General features: G+C 40.6%; 1 protein-coding gene across 4 annotated transcripts in view; it reads right to left on the reverse strand.

Moving 5' to 3' along the window:
• Positions 1–3702: 3702 nt before the first annotated feature.
• The window catches only part of kirrel3b (kirre like nephrin family adhesion molecule 3b), a gene marked incomplete at both ends in the record, with an annotated part of 148500 nt that continues 134246 nt past the window's right edge, over positions 3703–17956 (reverse strand). The window contains 7 exons of one of the 4 annotated variants that reach the window (XM_079166548.1): positions 3703–4164; positions 7171–7257; positions 8026–8141; positions 8447–8530; positions 8998–9105; positions 10620–10818; positions 13409–13509. In XM_079166548.1, coding sequence (XP_079022674.1) covers positions 3703–4164; positions 7171–7257; positions 8026–8141; positions 8447–8530; positions 8998–9105; positions 10620–10818; positions 13409–13509 — 1157 coding nt within the window. Of the gene's footprint in view, positions 4165–7170; positions 7258–8025; positions 8142–8446; positions 8531–8997; positions 9106–10607; positions 10819–13408; positions 13510–17956 lie in introns of all 4 variants that reach the window. The other 3 variants (XM_079166547.1, XM_079166549.1, XM_079166550.1) reach the window with 3 other exon arrangements.

The raw sequence follows: 17956 nt of genomic DNA on the forward strand, positions 1-17956 counted from the left end.
ATTGGTTGATATATTGGCAGTACTAATATTCAGCATTTCTTCAGCCATTTTTTCCCCCCAGTTTATTCAGACCAAGCTAAAAGTTTGGTGCCGTAAACAAATATAGCCAGTGGGCAGAGAAGCCATTACAAACACCTACCAACACGTTTTCACCTCACACGGCTCATAACCTCCGTCTCTGAAGGCCAGTCTTTAGCATGTCTGAATAATATAGACTACCCTGCATCCTCCACTCTGAAAAGGTTACTTTCTTTTATCAGGAAAGGGCAGCAGCCCCTTGTAATTGTTCTGGTCTTTGTGTTTATTCATCTGTTATGCCCTGGCATCTGTGCGGTGCTTGTGGCCAGGCAAGCAGGCGCAGCCAGCACCAGCCGGAGTGGAGTCCACAGGTGAGCAGGGCAGACCTTGTCCCCGCATGGGCTTTGATTCCCAAAGACTGACACGGCCCTCGCATTCTGTGGCACTCTCGTGCCCACTGTAGCTGCTGCCATTGGGGGGGATGGGACAGGAGGCTGGCCAATCAAATATTTATCTGTTTGCTGTGCAGTGTGCAGATTCTCTGGACTGGGAAAATGCATTATGTTTGGATCAGTGCATCAGATAAGTAAAACTGGAGCGGATGGCAAATTTTGTTTTGTTTTGAGGGAGAGACATGCTGAATGTCTGAACGTTTTGAAAGGTGAACATGTTTAAATTTATAAGCTGTGGTTGTAAAATTATGCATAACATATGCAAATAAAAAAAATAAAACTCTATCCCGTCCTGTTCAAAATAGATCACACTGTAATTGACTCCTGCCAATATCAAGGTACGAATTTGATGCTGCACTCATAAATGCTGAGTAAAATAAATTTAAAATTGTCGGAGGCCAACTTGACAGTCATCATGGTGCCAAATGCAATATATTGCTGTGCATCTGGGCATCTCTCAGAGGGGCTGAAGGTATAATAACCTCTTACTGCATCTCACTTCAAAGCTGTCCCAGCTAAGCTCAGCTTCTCATCCTATAGCCTCCCGTGTGCTCGGTGTACAGATTGTGAGTTTTCCCCTGTGAAATCTAGGGGAAGAGAAAGTGCTCACACAAGCCTTTCATGGAATTTATGAGAAACAAGTAAGGTTGATGAAATTTTTGGAAGGTAAACAAAGAAAAATATTGTCTGCCGTACAGTTTTGATGCCATGTGGATTGGTGGAGCTCTAATATACTGAAATCTGACTGAGAGAGAGAAAGAAAAGCCAGGAAAAATGATATACAAGACAGCATTAGACATTTATATACAGTCTGCTAAGTGCCAAACTGGATTATCAGCGTTGAAACAGAGCTTTTTGTCTTAAGCTGTACAATGGGCGCCAATCCATTTGTAAAATTAGAGTCCAAACCTCTGCCACTCAAGTGGAAACTCCATTCAAATTCCCTGAATATAATCAAACATAAAGTGCTTACAGCAACTTGCTTTTGTTGGAAATGCTGTGCCTGTTTTTTTATGGTTTGTTTCTGGCTTACTTCATCCCAATTGAATGCTCCGCTATGGGATATACTGAAAAACGACCTAATTAGATTAGACATATTGTAACTTAGTATACTTTCTGTCTCGTTTTTGTTTGATTTGACAAAACAGAAGTGACACTGACATTGCTAGCCACTCTTTTCAGTAGCAATCTGCTGTTATTTTGCAGGAACTCCTCTTTACCCCTCAAAGAACTGATCGAATAACAAACAAGCTGATTCTATAAAGCATGGCTGGAACAGACCTTGGAAGATAAATGACGCCTTTGATGGCTAAAATCAAATGTGACATCAAGTATTATGTAACTGCAGCTATAACAGAAATGATTTATGTTTACCTGTTTAACACAGCTTCAGCAGAGAACAACGAGTACATCTTATTTTGAGGTCCAAAGTTAACTTGGCATAGTGCCGTGTGTAGTCGCATTTGAGCATAAACACAACATCTTTTTGTCCAATTGCCTTACAGTATCTGCACTGCGCAAACATCTGCATTAGGAATCCCGGTTTTCTGTACTGCAAAAAAAAGCAACACTGCCCAGTCTTTGTTTCTGCCACCAAACATGCTCGATGCACGACATCAACACTCTGGACAACAAGCTCACTTCGAAATTCCACGTCAAGTATGAGCACTTGTGTGGTTAAATCACTACTGTCTCTACTCTGGACCAAAACAAATACCGTGTCAGTGATTAAATCATAAATCCAATTTAATTTATGTCACATACGGTGCAGAACGGAACAAAATAAAGGGATGCACTTGAAACGAGTCCGTGTAACACCATCAGCTCCACGGTAGCCCAAAAAAAAAAAAAAAAGAAAAGCAGAGAGCGAAATAGAACACATTTTCTAAATGCTCTACATATCCCTTGATGACCGGCATGATCACAGGTAGGTATACAGTCAGGGTGCACTAAGCTCCAGTGTCAACAGTGATGTTGACAATATCAATTGGATAACCACACAATAAGAAGCTCAGATAAAATATAATGTTTACATTTCATTCAACAGGTACCCGGGAGTATTCGCTGATGATCTGCGGCGTCAGCGGGAGAAACTCACAAGTACAACACATGTTGCAGTTTGTGGGCTTTCCTGCACCGCGCCTTGGAGCTGGATTCGGTGCGGTAATGCCATGGAGCACGCCGCCGCCCATCAGCAGAAGATCTGACAGTGTGTGTGTATCTCGCTTAGTCAAAGTTTGTATTGACACAGATCAAACAGACCCTCAAGGCAAAGTAGATATGGACAAGAAGAGGCGCTCGTGTCTCATTTAGAGTCCTCCATGAGGGAAATCAGAGTCAGAAATTAGATGCAAGAAAAGAAATTACAGTCACGTATATACACTGATATCTTTTTTTTTGTGTCACAGTAAAATAATGACTCAGGGATTTAAAATGAGATCTCAGCCCCTCTTTATCTGTCTAGCTCTGTGGCCCAGATACTGCTGCAGAGAGGAAAAAAAAAACTAAAACAGTTGTTCTTTTAAAACGTTCAAGACGTCTGTGGGCACATGGAGAAAGTTTTCTACCACCCACACAGGAGATGGGTTTCAACAAGCCAAGCCTGACATACTGTGTTTGAACGGAAGGTGGGGAGAGGAAAGAGTTATTGCTTTACAACCAAAAACCACATGCACATTCATTGTTGTGCTTCAATCTACAAGAGAGCAGCAGGACATTGGCTCGCACTCATTATCATGACGTTCGTGCCGAGTGCCTCAACAGTCGCAACTTCAATCTCAGTTTTTCTTGAATGACAATCTTCAAAAGGCAAAAATGGTCTTTGCCAGGGGAGCTGATTGTCACACAAGGCATTTTTTTTCGTATTCCTGCCCTCTGCTAGCGATTGCACTGCAGAAAATGAGTATTGAATGTTGAAATTCAAAACTACTGTTGTCTCTGTGTTGGCAAATAACCTCTCTGTGGCACAATTCTGATTATGGGCTAAAAAAAAGGAGGTGGCTGATGAGTTATTAATTATGAGGGAAATATAAGGCTTCTTGATCCACTTTTGGGGACATTGAGAAGTCTGAACCAGTCCCACGGTGTATTAAAGCCAACCGGCATCTCCAGGTGTCCATAGCAGACAGTAATGTTGTTACTTTAGTGGCTCGTGGGAGCTGATTCTATCACAGTTTTACAATCCCGGCTGCTTGTTACACCCCCGTTCAAAACACTCTCCCTCTCCTGGTGGTCAGACGTGGGTCTGCATGCGCTTCTGGAGCGGCCGGGTGAGGTCTGAGTTCTGCGAGGAGGACTGGGAATAGTGGGAGGAGGAGGAGGCCGACGCCTTGCTGTCTTTGTCGAACTGCACGTAGCCGTCCGGCTTGCTGTAGCTGCTGACGCTGCTGTCACACTGTGTGTCGATAAAAGAGCTGGAGTCGCTGAGCGAGCCGCGCTGGAACTCCCGCTCGCACAGCTCGATAGAGCTGCTGCCCATGCCCAGCACGAAGCGTTGGCTGTAGTCATAGAGACGGTTGGGACCTGCTCCCAGAGTGGAGTAGATGTTGGTGAAGGACATGCCCGTTGGCACCCGCTGCTTGCCCAGGGTACCTGTGTTGGTGGGGTTCCTCACTTCAGTAGACTGAGTCCCAGCCATGGTCGGCGTGTGGTGCTCCTTAAAGGTATTGACGCTGTAGTAGCCATTTGTAGGGTCCTATTGAAAACCCAGGGAAAAAAAAGGTATATTATATATATATATTAATATATAATTGTTTTATATTTTACATTTTTTTCTAGGCTATAGCTAATCGCTAATTAAAAAAGGACAAAGAGGGGAAAAATAAAAAACACCCCCTTGGTAATATGCATTTACGTGTTATTTTCTCAAAGCGCAATAGGAGCCAAGGTCAAACCGGCAGTAAATACCTTTCCAAATTCTGAATAAATAGGAAGACAGGCTGAGCAAAAAAAAACAGTGGCGAAGCTTAGTGCTAGGATTTACTCAGCCCCCACGCTAACCTTAAAATCATGTTTCTCGTTAATTAGGCGGGCCTTGATGATTCATAGTTGGGCATCCAACGTGTCACTGCAAAGTTCACGCACATACCAGCTTTAATTGGACCTGAACGAATTGTAGTGTCTATGATTTCATGTTTGCACTGAAATGGCTTCTGAGGCTACAGCTGTGCTGTTTGTCTGCTAAGCTGCAGGCACCGTGCTGTTGCTAAGGGTCCATTTAGAGCATGAGTGTGTGTGTGAGTGTGATGTCATGTTCTCTTGTGTATGTATGTGAATGTCAAGCATAGTGAGCATGGTGGCAAATCCCAAAGGAAGAATGCTCATAATGGGGAAATGAGAGAGAGAACCTGAGAGGATTCTCGTTATGCTCGTCATTATCAGACAGAAGACAGGGAGATTGTTTGTGTCTGGCCTTCATCTCTTGTTCAGTCCCCCCCTCTGCTCTCGCCTGTCGCTGTCATTAACTAGGATCAAAAAATCCAGCCCCAGAGGGGGCAGGTAAGCACGCAAACAGAAGCACACTCCAGGGAGCCAACGGACAAAAGGACTAATGAACAGGTTAGAATTTGTTTCCGTGGCACTGATTAGCATGTTGCAGAGTCTGAATCGACATGTCGGGTCAGAATGGTGATATCATCTTTGTTGAATATAAACTGCAGTGTGAGCATTCATCAACAGTCCTGCAGGCAACAATGCAGGTCATAGGTGGAATAAACACCCACTGAGAAAATCCACTGTGCTTGATTTTCAAATGCATTTCCATAGAAAGCACCAAGGGTCTTTTTAAGGGATAGTAAACACTTTCACCACATATTGGAATAACTTTAGCAGCAACTTGTACATTGTTATTATTTCTCGTGCAAAAAGAACAGGATGTGGAAACACATTGCAGTGAGGTTGATTTGATGTATATAAGGTTTAAGGACAGACCACAGTGTATTTCTGATGTATTTCTGGAGTGTTTTGACAGGTCACAGTGACCTTTGACAGATAATTCTAATGAGATCACCCTTGAGTCCAAGTGGGCGTTTGTGCCAAATGGTGACGGTTCCTTAGATATTGCGTTCGAAAGAATGAACTGGACAGAGGCCAAGCCAAAAACATAATACCTGACGTTGGCACAAAAAATGGTGTATATTCGAGTAACAGCTGCGAAAAATGAATAATTTACTAATTTCAATAGAACCTTGTGCAGTAGTAATCTATAGTCATTGTAATTTTACCGGTTGCTTTATAAAAGTAGATTGATGCACACAATGTGTCCTTCATATGAGTTAAAAAGGGGCTTTAAACACGAATCTACAATCTGCCAAATTGCATGCGTATCATTTATTGGTGCAAGTGGCAAAGGGCTTTCATGTGCAATGGGAGAACTGAATGCAAAGCGCCTCATCTGTACAGACTGATCCATTCATTGCCATGTAAATGGGGAGACAGCTATAAATAGCAGTACAGTCAGTTTTATTAAGGTCTATTCATTGAATCCTGGCGTCACATAATAAGACCCATTTAGTTGAATCCGACCACCATTTCGGTCTTTTTTTTCAATTCAAAGAACCAGTCAGCATATGGGCTCCGAAAGGTTTATGGAGCAGGACTATTGATATCAAAGGGTGTAAACAGCGGATGTCACTGATCAAAGAGTAGATGGAGTATCTATGGGGTCAGACTCATATATAGAGTTTTTGAATATTGCAGTGTCTTTTGTTCCCGGCCCCCAGAGGGGTCGAAGCTGGGCTCTGACTCACACTTTGTGTACTTGATTTTTCTCACATGCTGAAAGACCATTTGTTGGTGCCAGCTGCATACTGTAGCTGGTTGTTAAGACTACATCATTGAGATTAACACAGTGACCCAAAGGGGTTAATATAGACACAGTGTGATTTAGATAGCATGATGAGCCTCTTATTGAATTTCTTCAGGTTAATAAATAATATGTTGTCGACTAGAGAGTTTACCCTCAACGGTTTGTTTTTGTTTTGTCTCCTGAGACTCAACTTTCATCCTTTCTCCTTATATATATACATATATATATGTATATATATATATATATATATATATATATATATATATAAAAGAGGAAAACAAATATATATATTAGAGGAACAATATATACACTTGTAATACAGTAATGCTGTAGTGAAAACATGTCAAAAATAGTGTGAATCATTGTTAAAGATGGAACAAACTGAACATTTTCTTGGGCAATATTTAGAGACTGTGCTTAATAGACTGGAGAAGTGCAGAAGTTTATCTGCTGGTCCATGTGTTTTGATTTGACAGAGCAGAATGTGTTGAAAAAGATAAGTCTATTCCAAGTTGAGTATGTAATAGTAGTACATCACTAAAAGGGTTAGAAACTCTGCAGAGATAATATCAAAATCGGTGTACCGGATAAATACCCAGTAGTTCTCCAAGTCCTTTATGTCCTTTAAAGCATTCCAATATCATCTATATTGTGTAAGTAACTTACATATTAGCTTATGGGCCAACCAGCCTCTGATTTCTTGAACCAATTTAATACAAATCAGAAATATTTTGCCTGTGGGTTTATCATTGGAAAATCACACAGCAAGAGAGGGATTCCTGCTTTGCTGCTATTTTGGTCCCAGAGTTAATGAAGACCACGCTCTACCCCAAAAGGCTGTCTCTCTCTCAACACCCTTTTCTCCCTAATGCTGTCGTTGTTCACAAGTCATACCTTAATGTGCTGATACTCCTTCTCTTCCTCTTGTAGTACCTCCAGTTGCTTCAGGACAGACTCCTGCTGGAACTCTCCGCGTTCAACCTGCAGAGACATCAAGAAAAGTAAATACAAAGAGTCTGTGTAGTTTCCGAAAGTCTTCCTGTCAAGAGTAAAAAGGCATTTTGAGATGGAAGGATTTCACTTTCATAACTAATTCTTTTTTAATATCAGTCGACATGTTTCACCTTCACTCAGGTCTGGCAGTGAGCATTAATAATGCATACGTGAGGATCTTTTATTTATCTTAACGGAATGCAGATTTGTAAGGTAGATAAGCTCATTTTCCCGGTACTAACATGAAGTGCCGACTGTATTAAGTATTTTTGAAAGAAAATGTAAAACCTTGCACTGCAAATAGCCCAGCCCTGGGGCAAGCTGCATGATAACCAAAACACTGGTACAGTTCCAAAGAGGAAACAGTTCTTTGTGTGTCTAGAAGGCATGTAGATACAGAAGCACACCCACTGTAGGATTACCCATAATGCATCCGCATCTGCATGGTTACAATGTATTGGGGTCTGTTCTGCTCATAGGACATGTGGCCTCACATTGATGAATATAGACACCATGCCTTGACAACATCACATATACAATCTTAATGCATTTCTGTTTTTCATTAGTCATATAAATGAACATAATCTACATAATAATTTATTCCACAGGAAATAGCAATGACAATAGTAATGTGCAATCATTATGTTAATGTTAGCTTAAGAAGCAATAATATATACAGCGTATATATATATATATATATATATATATATATATTACAGGAGCGAGAAGTGGAAAGTAGTATGTTGCGACACTCACACTCACCATCAGTTGTTTCATGGAGGTGTGTTCTTCGTTTTCCCGTGCTGCATTGTGGTCTTTGTGCACAATCTCCACCCGGATGTCATTTTTCGCCGACACGACTCCTTTCAGATCTGGCAGAAACAGATGACGCGCATATCTCAATAAGCTGGACAAACACCAATCTGTATTTGTTGACATTATAATTTCCCCTCAGTGCAGTTTGCAGTATTGCAGAATTTAGCATAGATCCCTGGGTTTGGTTTGTGAGAGCTCCCCCGTTTCCCCGAAAACAATACACAGCATTATTAATCATTTGTTTCCTGCTAACACAATATTATCTCTTTCTGCATACATATCCAATCTCACACAGCCTTTTCACGGCGGCTCATTCTGTTTGGGACAAAGCTGATGATACTGTCATATAACAAGGTCTTACTTTCTGTCTTAATTTTGCTTGCAAGTTCTCTCTGGTGAGCACAGATGGAGACGGGCAGTGAGGGCATAACCAGGTGCGCTTCCTCTGTAGTATACACACAATAGACATGCTGAAGGGACCAGTAGCACAAATTGGTTCTTGGATAGAGACAGTGGCTGACTGTCTCTAACCTGAGTCACTTGGTACATGGGTGGGTGGCAGTGAACACAGCGCAGGATGTAAATAGCCTCAAAAGCGAATGCAGCCAGACTGAGATTGCATGAAATGAGCCCTTAAAACAGTATGGCTTATCTTTGCACCATAAAAAGATGTCCATCTCAACAAGTGATTTAATCTTCTATCCAACGTGACACTATGTTCCCGCTGTTAATGTTAGGTCAGAATTTCTTGAAGCAGCTGACAACCAAATTCTTGCAAGCAGATTTAATGAAAACAATATCTACATTTCAATAGATGGACATTTTTTTTTTTTTTGCTTGTGTGCTTGCCGGGCGATCCAGTAATTTGGCATGCATGCTTCAGTGGATGTAACAGGGGAAGAGGATACGTACTTCTCTGGGAGCGGGTGCAACAGAATGCTCCGATGGTGCCCATGAGGACAATGAGGGCCACAAAAGCTCCCACAGCAATGCCAATGATCACCGCCACTGGGAGAGATTCTGCAGAGAGCAAAAGAGAGAAATGTACTTCCGTGATAAGATAGGACAAACATCTCAAAAGTACATTGATTTCTATATAGGGTACGTGATAGAGAGTGCACGGTCACGATGTACAGTAGAGGCACACGCATGCACCAGTTCTGCTCGTCTCTGCCTCTTTTCTGTCTCTGCAACAAACAGGACCTAAGGGAAGATAGGCTATATTGCATCCCTCTAAGTGACTTTGACATTATCCCTGAGGCAGAAGGCTATATGAAATAAAAATACACAGACACAAGGCAACGCATGAAAAAAAAGTTCTGCACTGGAATTCAAATGAAAACGTGTTACCAGACCTTCTGTTCTCAGTGTGGGTAAACATTTCCCTACTATTGTCTCATTATCCCACTGTCTAATAACTTTTAATTTACACTCATTTAGGCTAATAGAAGCCTTTCACCAAGGGCTTTTATTTTAATTGATTAGAATACAAGATGGTGTGCATTAGTTTAAGCATAATCATGTTAGTGTGTTTCCAGGAGGATGTTATAGTGCATTTGCGACTGGGAAGAGATTAAAGCTCCATCTATATGCTGCTCCATCATTAAAGGTTCTCATTAAAGCACACTTTAATGGCATGAGTTACCAGCCCACGTTTATGACCTTCTAGCATTTTGAACAAATGCAAAACAACCAAGTGCTCTTCCTACACCATTAAAGCCTGTTTAATGTCTTCATTGATCAATGTCACTTTCACATAAGCAGCTTATAATTTATCATTTGCGATAAGTGAATAGAAAACACGGCCTCCCCTTCGGTAGAGGGGAAAAGGTCAACAGATAGAAAGTATTCATTTTTTTTAAGCAATAGAAATAGAGACTCTCTCTTTAACCAAGAAAGAAGGAGGCATAGGGTGTTTTATATTCAGTGCAGTGTATGCTTAGGGTCACCGGTTCAAATTACCAGGGAGTTGCACTTTATGTTAACCCAGAAAACTAATTTGTCAGGACTTTATCCATGTCAAGATCACAATTACTTTACATCAAACGTCTCAGAGTTTTGTATTACCATCTTGCAGTTCCGCGTTGGCAGAATGGTAATTTCAAAGAACTTTTATTTCCGATAGAATTTAAAAAAAGGTGTTTATGTACATAGCTGCTGTATCAAAGTCAGAAAAATACCTATAATAAATATAATTTATCAAAATGTCGATGGATGATACAAAAGACTAAAAACTTCTATTCAATGTTTGTTGTTTTTTTGTGTTATTGTGCATCAACATTATTCATAATTGTTCATTGTGTAATCCCGCCTCATGCATACTTGAACACATTCACACACAAACACACCAACCTAATCCCACACGCTAGATGTACAGTCCCAAGCTTGCAGACACAGGGCAGGCACAACCACCGTGTGCCTGCCCTGTGTCTGCGAAACATTACAGCTTGGTCACCATCTATCGCTTTCTAGAAAACCACAGTCACGTGATTTGAAGAAGAGGAAGGTGGAACCTGTCGAACCTTGGCTCCCACCTTGTTCCTTAAGGCGTATGATCTCGGTGTCCGAGCCAAAGCTGTTCCACGCGGTGCAGTTGTAGATGGTCTGGAAGTCAGCCGGCACAATGTTACTCATGGTCAGTGTGGAGATTACTCCTTCCTCTGTGGTGACGGTCTCCACGGTGTAGCGGCCGGACGTTCCAGACTCCAACACGGTTTCCTTCCATGACCAGGCCTGAGAAAAAGGCAGAGGGTACAGAGGTGGTACGTATTGTGTGAAGTTTTTGGAGCATTAGTGGCGCAGTAGAGCAACGTTTTGATGCGTATGTCCCTGTATTGTTGGTAACTCCTGTTCTACAAGTGCTATGATGTTGACAGATCTGGTTTTGAGTGAAATGTCTCAAAAACTTTTGGATAGAATGCAATGAAATTTGGTACAGACATTCATGCATTTTAATCACCCTGTAACCTTTTTTCATCTAGCGCCACCAGCAGTTGGAACTTTTAATTTGTCCAATTTAGTTTGCGACCAAAAAAAAAACGATGCCTCTAAACATGCTAAACTAAGAAAACATGCACACATGGCCAACTTTATCATTCATCATTTAGCTCTAAAGCACTGCTGTAGCTTCACGGAGCTAACCAGCTACATCAATATGGTCGGTGACCAGAATAGATAATTCAACTTTGACCCCGATAACAACTACACATGTTATGGCAGCGACGGAACAAGTGACCAGTAGCGATTTTAAAGCTGACCAAGCCAACACTTTATGCAACTACCCAGTGTTCATGAATACGTCTCTCAGTGCATGCGCGGGTTCATTTGAAGGTGTTCATTGGATGGCGCTAACCTGCAATCATACGATTTCACCAATATTTTCTTGGATGATTCCTGCACTGTGTCAGGCAGCTTTATGTTGCTAACAGTACAGATCTCCATGGAAACACAAGATGGCCATGAGTAGATGAACTTAGTGCTCTACGATAATAAAAGGATAATTGTGTTTTACTCTGGTGTGAGTTGATACCGGTAAATGCACGGGCATTAGCTCATTTTGTTCGGTGAAGAGTTCAGTGATTCAGAGGGAAATTAAACAGTGGGAATGCACTAAAGACGTTATAGTCTGTGAATGGTAACACTGTGTTATGGTTACAATGTTTTTGTTAACTGGCCACTTGCTGATGTTCATTTGTGTTTGACAAGCTGCCAGCTCACTGAGATTTCTCCAGCATCTCACTGAGCTAATAGATAATTGCAAATAGTTTGCAGAGTAGGCAGATCTCTTCTCAATGCAGTGTTGGAATTACAGTACAGTGCTTTTTGGATTTGGCTATTGGGAGACTGCAAGCAAGCCATTTGTTGAGCAGTGCTTGCTGTGAACTAGAGGGGTATAGGGTGAGCGACACTGTGCAACATTTGGAATAGAGTAAATAATCTTGACGGCAAAAAGGACAAGCTGAAACATGTTTTTAAATAAAAGTAAAGATTACATATCAACACTAACAAATTATATAATTCATTTGAATTAATTCAATATTCCTTAAGAAGCAGAATGACTTGAAGAAAATGTATCTTCTTGTAAACTGTGATGGCGTATCGGCACATTGCATTACATTTAGTATGTGTTACAGAAATATTGAAAATAAATTTGGTAAGCACAGTATCCTATCAAATAATATTATTCACAACTTACTAAGTATAACTGTTAAACTTTTTTTTTTTAAAACCACTCTGCTATGTAATTCACACATTCAAATGTATTTCAAACCATATAAGGTATAAGGAAGTGATGGGTCTGAAACATGATGAATAATGTGAAGTGGCGTTGACACTTGGGCACAGACTGCATTTGTTTTGGGAGAAATACACTATTCGATTTTGCAGATTTTTGTCTGGTAAATGAGGAAATGTCTAATACTCGATAAAGAGCGTTACAAACAAATTGGTACTGCGGATAAACAACACATTCAACTTCAAGCTGGCAATAATGGAAAGGTGGCCGAATAGAGTTCTGACAGTGTTACAGTGTCACAAATGTTCTCTTAGTTTAGGTGTTAATTGACTTCGATGAGCTGTGGTCAAGAAGACCGTAAAGCCCTCTGTGACAAATTTGTGATGTTTAGCCACATAAATGAAATTGACTTGACATAAATACATATCAACTCTCACATTTGTTATTACTGTAGACAAAAAGCAAAAGAAAGAAGACTGTAAATACATAGTTAGGAATTAACATTTAGAAGCAGCCTCTGCAGGCACCCTTCTCTAATAAACCTGATATTAATTATGTGGCTAGTTAATGTTGGACATCAATATAATAAAAGCACACATTGGATGACAAAGTATGGCAATTAACCACATTCATATACAAACACGCACACACACACACACACACACACACACACACACAAATTAATAATAAGCACAACGTGAGCTCAGAGAGCAGGCTGTTTAAATAAGGTCCATAAATCTTAATGGGATCCTTGCTAACAGAGCATAAGTGTGCATCAAATGAGAAAATGGGGGTTCAAACTGTATTATAATGCCCACCTTTTCATATGAGCACAAATGATGGAGCAAATGCTGTAAAATTCTTCAACCTATCTCTACTCGTGTGTGCTGCCCATGTTAACAGATCAATACGGCAGTCAGGCATTGTATTTGAGACACAGATATGAAAGAACGGCCATAATTCTCTAATCTAATTGGCATTGTTCATGTACCATAGATCCATAAAATATCATGACTATATTTGCACACATGTCCTTGCAATAAAACCCGGGATGAGATCAGAAGAAAATAAGTAGTCCGGTGTACTTACAATGCGGTCTGGAGGAGGTGTACTTCGAATGAAGCATTTGATTTGCCCTTTTTCTCCATGTAAAGCTTGTTGAGTCTGTGTACTGGATATAGTAGGGGGACCTGAAAAACAGAACAATGATAAAAAAAAAAGTTAAAAGATGAGTTACAACTCACAGAAATTGAAACATGAATAATTAAATTCATTTTCAGTTTCAGTTCATACGACAGTTCTGCTCAATCGGGTTTTTGTGGCACATTATATCCTAATTGCTCTCCTGTTCCAAGCAGAAACACCTGAAGTGTTCAGTAATTTTGGGGGAAAATTGTATTGCAGTGCGATATAAACATGCCTCATCCCTCAGTACAATCTACCCAAGGACACACCAGGCCTGAATGAAGGGCATGAGTGGGGGCCCAGACCTCATTCTGGATCAAGAAATTGTTGATTTATGACTGGTTTGATTTCTCCCATGGAGATAAACGTCACAGGAGAGTGCTGCTGCAGTTCTTTGGAGCGTAATCAGCACTACACAGATGGAAAGAGAAAAATGCCATTGTGGGGAGATAACACACTTGTCGCAGTGTATCACCTGGTTCAATTTGCCTGCAGCGGATTTAACCCTTGAACCAATAGGTTGGCATAAAAAAAAAAACTAAAAATGAAGCTCCAGCTTTCTACGCAATCCCAAAAAATTAAAAGATAACATCCATCAAAACACTATATGAGAAACACGTTTTATTTCATATTGTACTTTTACATAGGTAGTTCTTTCTTACTCACTGTTCACATCGCAACTGCAAATACAACTCGTATAACCTCTAAACGGTGTTGGGTGAAATTCAGATTTCTTCCATAATAAGTTTGATTAAATGGAATGGCTTTATTGGAATTATAAATTATGTAAACAGGGTCAGTTCAGTCAGCACGAGCTGCAGGAATGGACTTTGAGCCAGCATCTGTTAAACCTTGATCAAGCAACAAGATCTTGCCTGACAAGGGCAGCTCAGCTTAAACGACTGGTCTGCTTACCATCTGGTCTGGAGGCTGTTCACACCAGGTGACAGCTCTAATATGAAGACAAGATGTCACACATGACCCAATTCTGTCTTTCAAGTGTATTTTCCCTTTGGTCCTGAAGAGCTGACTGTAAGTGCAATTCCAGAAATGCAGCGGACAGAGGCAACGTATTATGTTTACATTACATTTATATTAAATTAGATGCGTTTACAGTTCAAGAATACTGTCAAGGAATTGTGTATGTAATCTAAGCAATTTATATTTTACATACCATAATTATACAACAGTTTACCAAGAATGGTATGAGAATACGCTGTACAAAAGTAGTATTTGTTTAACTCTTTTGTTCAATGCATTTTTTTTCCTGAGTTATCTTTACTGTTGAAATGGAGTCTGGTGCCTTTAAAGAGAGCATAGATTAGTTTCAGGTTAAAATGTGGTTTTGAGGGGGTGGCAAGCGAGGCAGCTTCGTGATTAGTGAGCCAACTTCCCTCAAATTCCCGCTCTCTGCCATCACTCTGCCGATACATAATTGCAGTTTATTACCTGTCTCTTATTAAAATGAATTAGCATTTTAATTAGACTCTGCCAGATGGCGTCTTGGTATGCTACTGGAGGGTGCTGGAAGGCTGCTACTGCTGCAGAATCAATGCTGTAGATAATTTAAAGAAAGAAATATTGAAATCTGTTCACCTTCTTTCACTGGTTTGTCAACATGGAGTGACAGTATTTGGATACACGCATGTGCTATAGTTCATGGAAGGGCATTTTTGTGTGCATGTATTGAAGGGATAGTTCGGGTGTTTTGTATGTAGTGTATAAGATATAGCTGATGACACCCCCAGTTTGGAGGAAACGGGCAAAAATAGTGACACTAGAGCAGAGCAATATACTGCTGTGGACAGGGGCAGCAGCAAAACATATTTTAGCCACATAAAAGAAAGGTCACACTACCAAAACTCATATCCGTTTAGATAAATGCTATATTTAGAATATTTTCACTGCTTTATATTGCTGTCACACGGCTCTTTCCGACAGGGAACTGAACAGAAAGTGAAACTTATCTATGTTCTCTTCAAAGTCACCTGTCTCCGTTGACTAAAACGGCACAGATAGGTTTCATGTACAGTTCAATTCGGAAAAAAATTCTAAATATAAACTAAACTTTTATGTGGCTGAAATGGGTTTTGCTGCCGTCCCCGTTTACAGCAGTACATTACTTTGCTCCCATGCTGGTACTGTCTGCTTCTAAAAAACTGGGGGCATGCCGACCGCTGTCTACTGTAGGAAATACACCGACTATGGATAAGTACCTCATACAACCCCACTTCAAAACGCCCGAACTATCCCTTTAACTTGTGACTGGGAGATGCGGTTTGTATGGGCTTTGGCTGTCAACACACAGCAAGATCAATTGCTTACAGGCTGCTAAAGCTGTAGTAGTAGCTGGGAAGGATCTATTCTATGGATCAGAGCTGCAAATGAGGAATATAATTAGATAGCTTTATCTCACTGGCTCAGGCTGGGTTGAAAGTGTGTGTGTGTGTGTGTGTGTGAGTACGTTGTTTGCTACTCACACTATGTGATCAGAGCACAAACACATTGGTAGCGGGGAGGTGGGTGGCACTAGAACATCAATGTTAGCGGCAGGGGAGGTAATCAAAATGTTGGGCACAATGTCTCACTCAGTCATTTGAGGAGGTGTTAACTCTGAAGTGGACATTGCAATGTGGTTACACAATATCAGTGTGGGTGTCAAAAGGCCAGGGCTTCCATTTACTCCCAGAACTGAAGCATCCGCTTTGAATAAAAGCTTGACATTTCCTCGCTAACTCATGCTTTTTCCCTCGTTTTGATTTTTATGTTGGTGTTTTTGAGATTAAAAAGAGCATAAAATAGCTACGGGGCAACTGAAAACAAACAAAACGTCTAGTTTGGTCACTGGAGGCCATTCTTTCCTCTGGGAGAAATCCACGGTGAGGAGATCTTGTCTATATGTTGAAGCTGCCAACCAGAGACAGCTCTTATTTTTTTATATTTGAACAATATAAAATGTAATATACCAACTTCAGTTTTTGGAGTATATTCATTCTAGAGATGTCAATATGTAACTCAATACTTATAACCACATGATTTATTGTATTGTGTGTATTGCACCAGTGGTGATTTTGAATATTAAACTCTATACTTTGAGAGCGTTTTATGTATTTTACACACTCCAGTTTCACTCTAAAATATACACATTGGTTAGTGAGGGTGAGCGTATTGTTATTAAATGGCTTGATATCTACATTGCTATATATATAAGAAAAAAAAAAGCGGGCCATAGTAGACTACTTACTGCTTACTGACTTAATGCTTATATTAGGGCAATCTTCCTGCTATTTTAGTTCATCTATATACATTACCAGTAAGCGAGTCGGAGTGGTTGCAGAGTCACAATCACAAATAATTTCTCCTTCATCCCTAATTGGTCAGCTGAGGCAGTCATCACGTTTAGCTTCTGCAGAAATACACACTTTCCTACCCCAAATGACAGCCTCACCACATTTCCTTGCTTTGGCTCACATCCACATCACCTTTTCTGCTTGCAGTGTGAGCCATACTGTCATTGCTTCACACTGTGAAATGCATATACAGTAATATTTCAAACTCAAACCATTCTATTCTCTCGCCACAATCAGTGCTTTATCCACATTAAATTAAATTAAAGTTTTGAAGGGTGCAACTTTCTCAGTTGATTGCACCAAAACATGACCACTAGGGGAAGACAATACTACAAATAGATGCAAAGTTCTTACAGAACAAATATTTTATACAAAGCTGTTTATGAATTGAAACAGCACTTTGCCACTGGCTCTGATAGCTCATACTAGTGTGATCTAGGCAGTCATTGGCAGTGAGCTGACAACTCGCTGTTGCCTGAAGAGAAAGGGATGTCGAGCAGCGCTGTTTTGCTGCCTTATACACTGTGGGGCACGTATTCGGTGGGCAAACACGTGCTCATAATTGTAGGAGAATATTACCCATAGAGTCCAGAAGAGGGTGGAGCCTCTATGAGTTTGAACTTACTATGTTGAAACTTAGCTGGTCACATCAAATGTGCTGCATTTTAAATACAGTTTTCTCCTTCATTAATTTGCACTTGCCACGGTGTCGTTGTCAATTTCAAGAAGGCTGGAATGCTAATTAACTAGGCACATAAAGGCTGTCTAGAAAGAGAAACAGCAGAAAAAAAAGATCTAGAACTCTGCGGGATATTGAAGGACTCTCCGGCCCTCCCTCCCCCGTACTGTGGTAATGGACTATCTCTCCCTAGGCTGCCGAAGTACCATACATGTGTGATTTTATATATCCTGCTTTATCCAACACAAAATGCAGACCTACTCACGCTTGTAGATATATTCATTAGTATGTTTTGCATGAATATGGTCCTAAAGGGGACACAAGCTAAAGCCTTTGAACCGTGTCAGATAACTTCTCTCATTTCCAACCTCTGCAGGACTCTGGTCAAATCCACGCATGCTGTATAAATAATCACACGCATGG

Source organism: Pholis gunnellus (genome assembly GCF_910591455.1).
Source record: "Pholis gunnellus genome assembly, chromosome: 9".
NCBI lineage: Eukaryota > Metazoa > Chordata > Actinopteri > Perciformes > Pholidae > Pholis > Pholis gunnellus.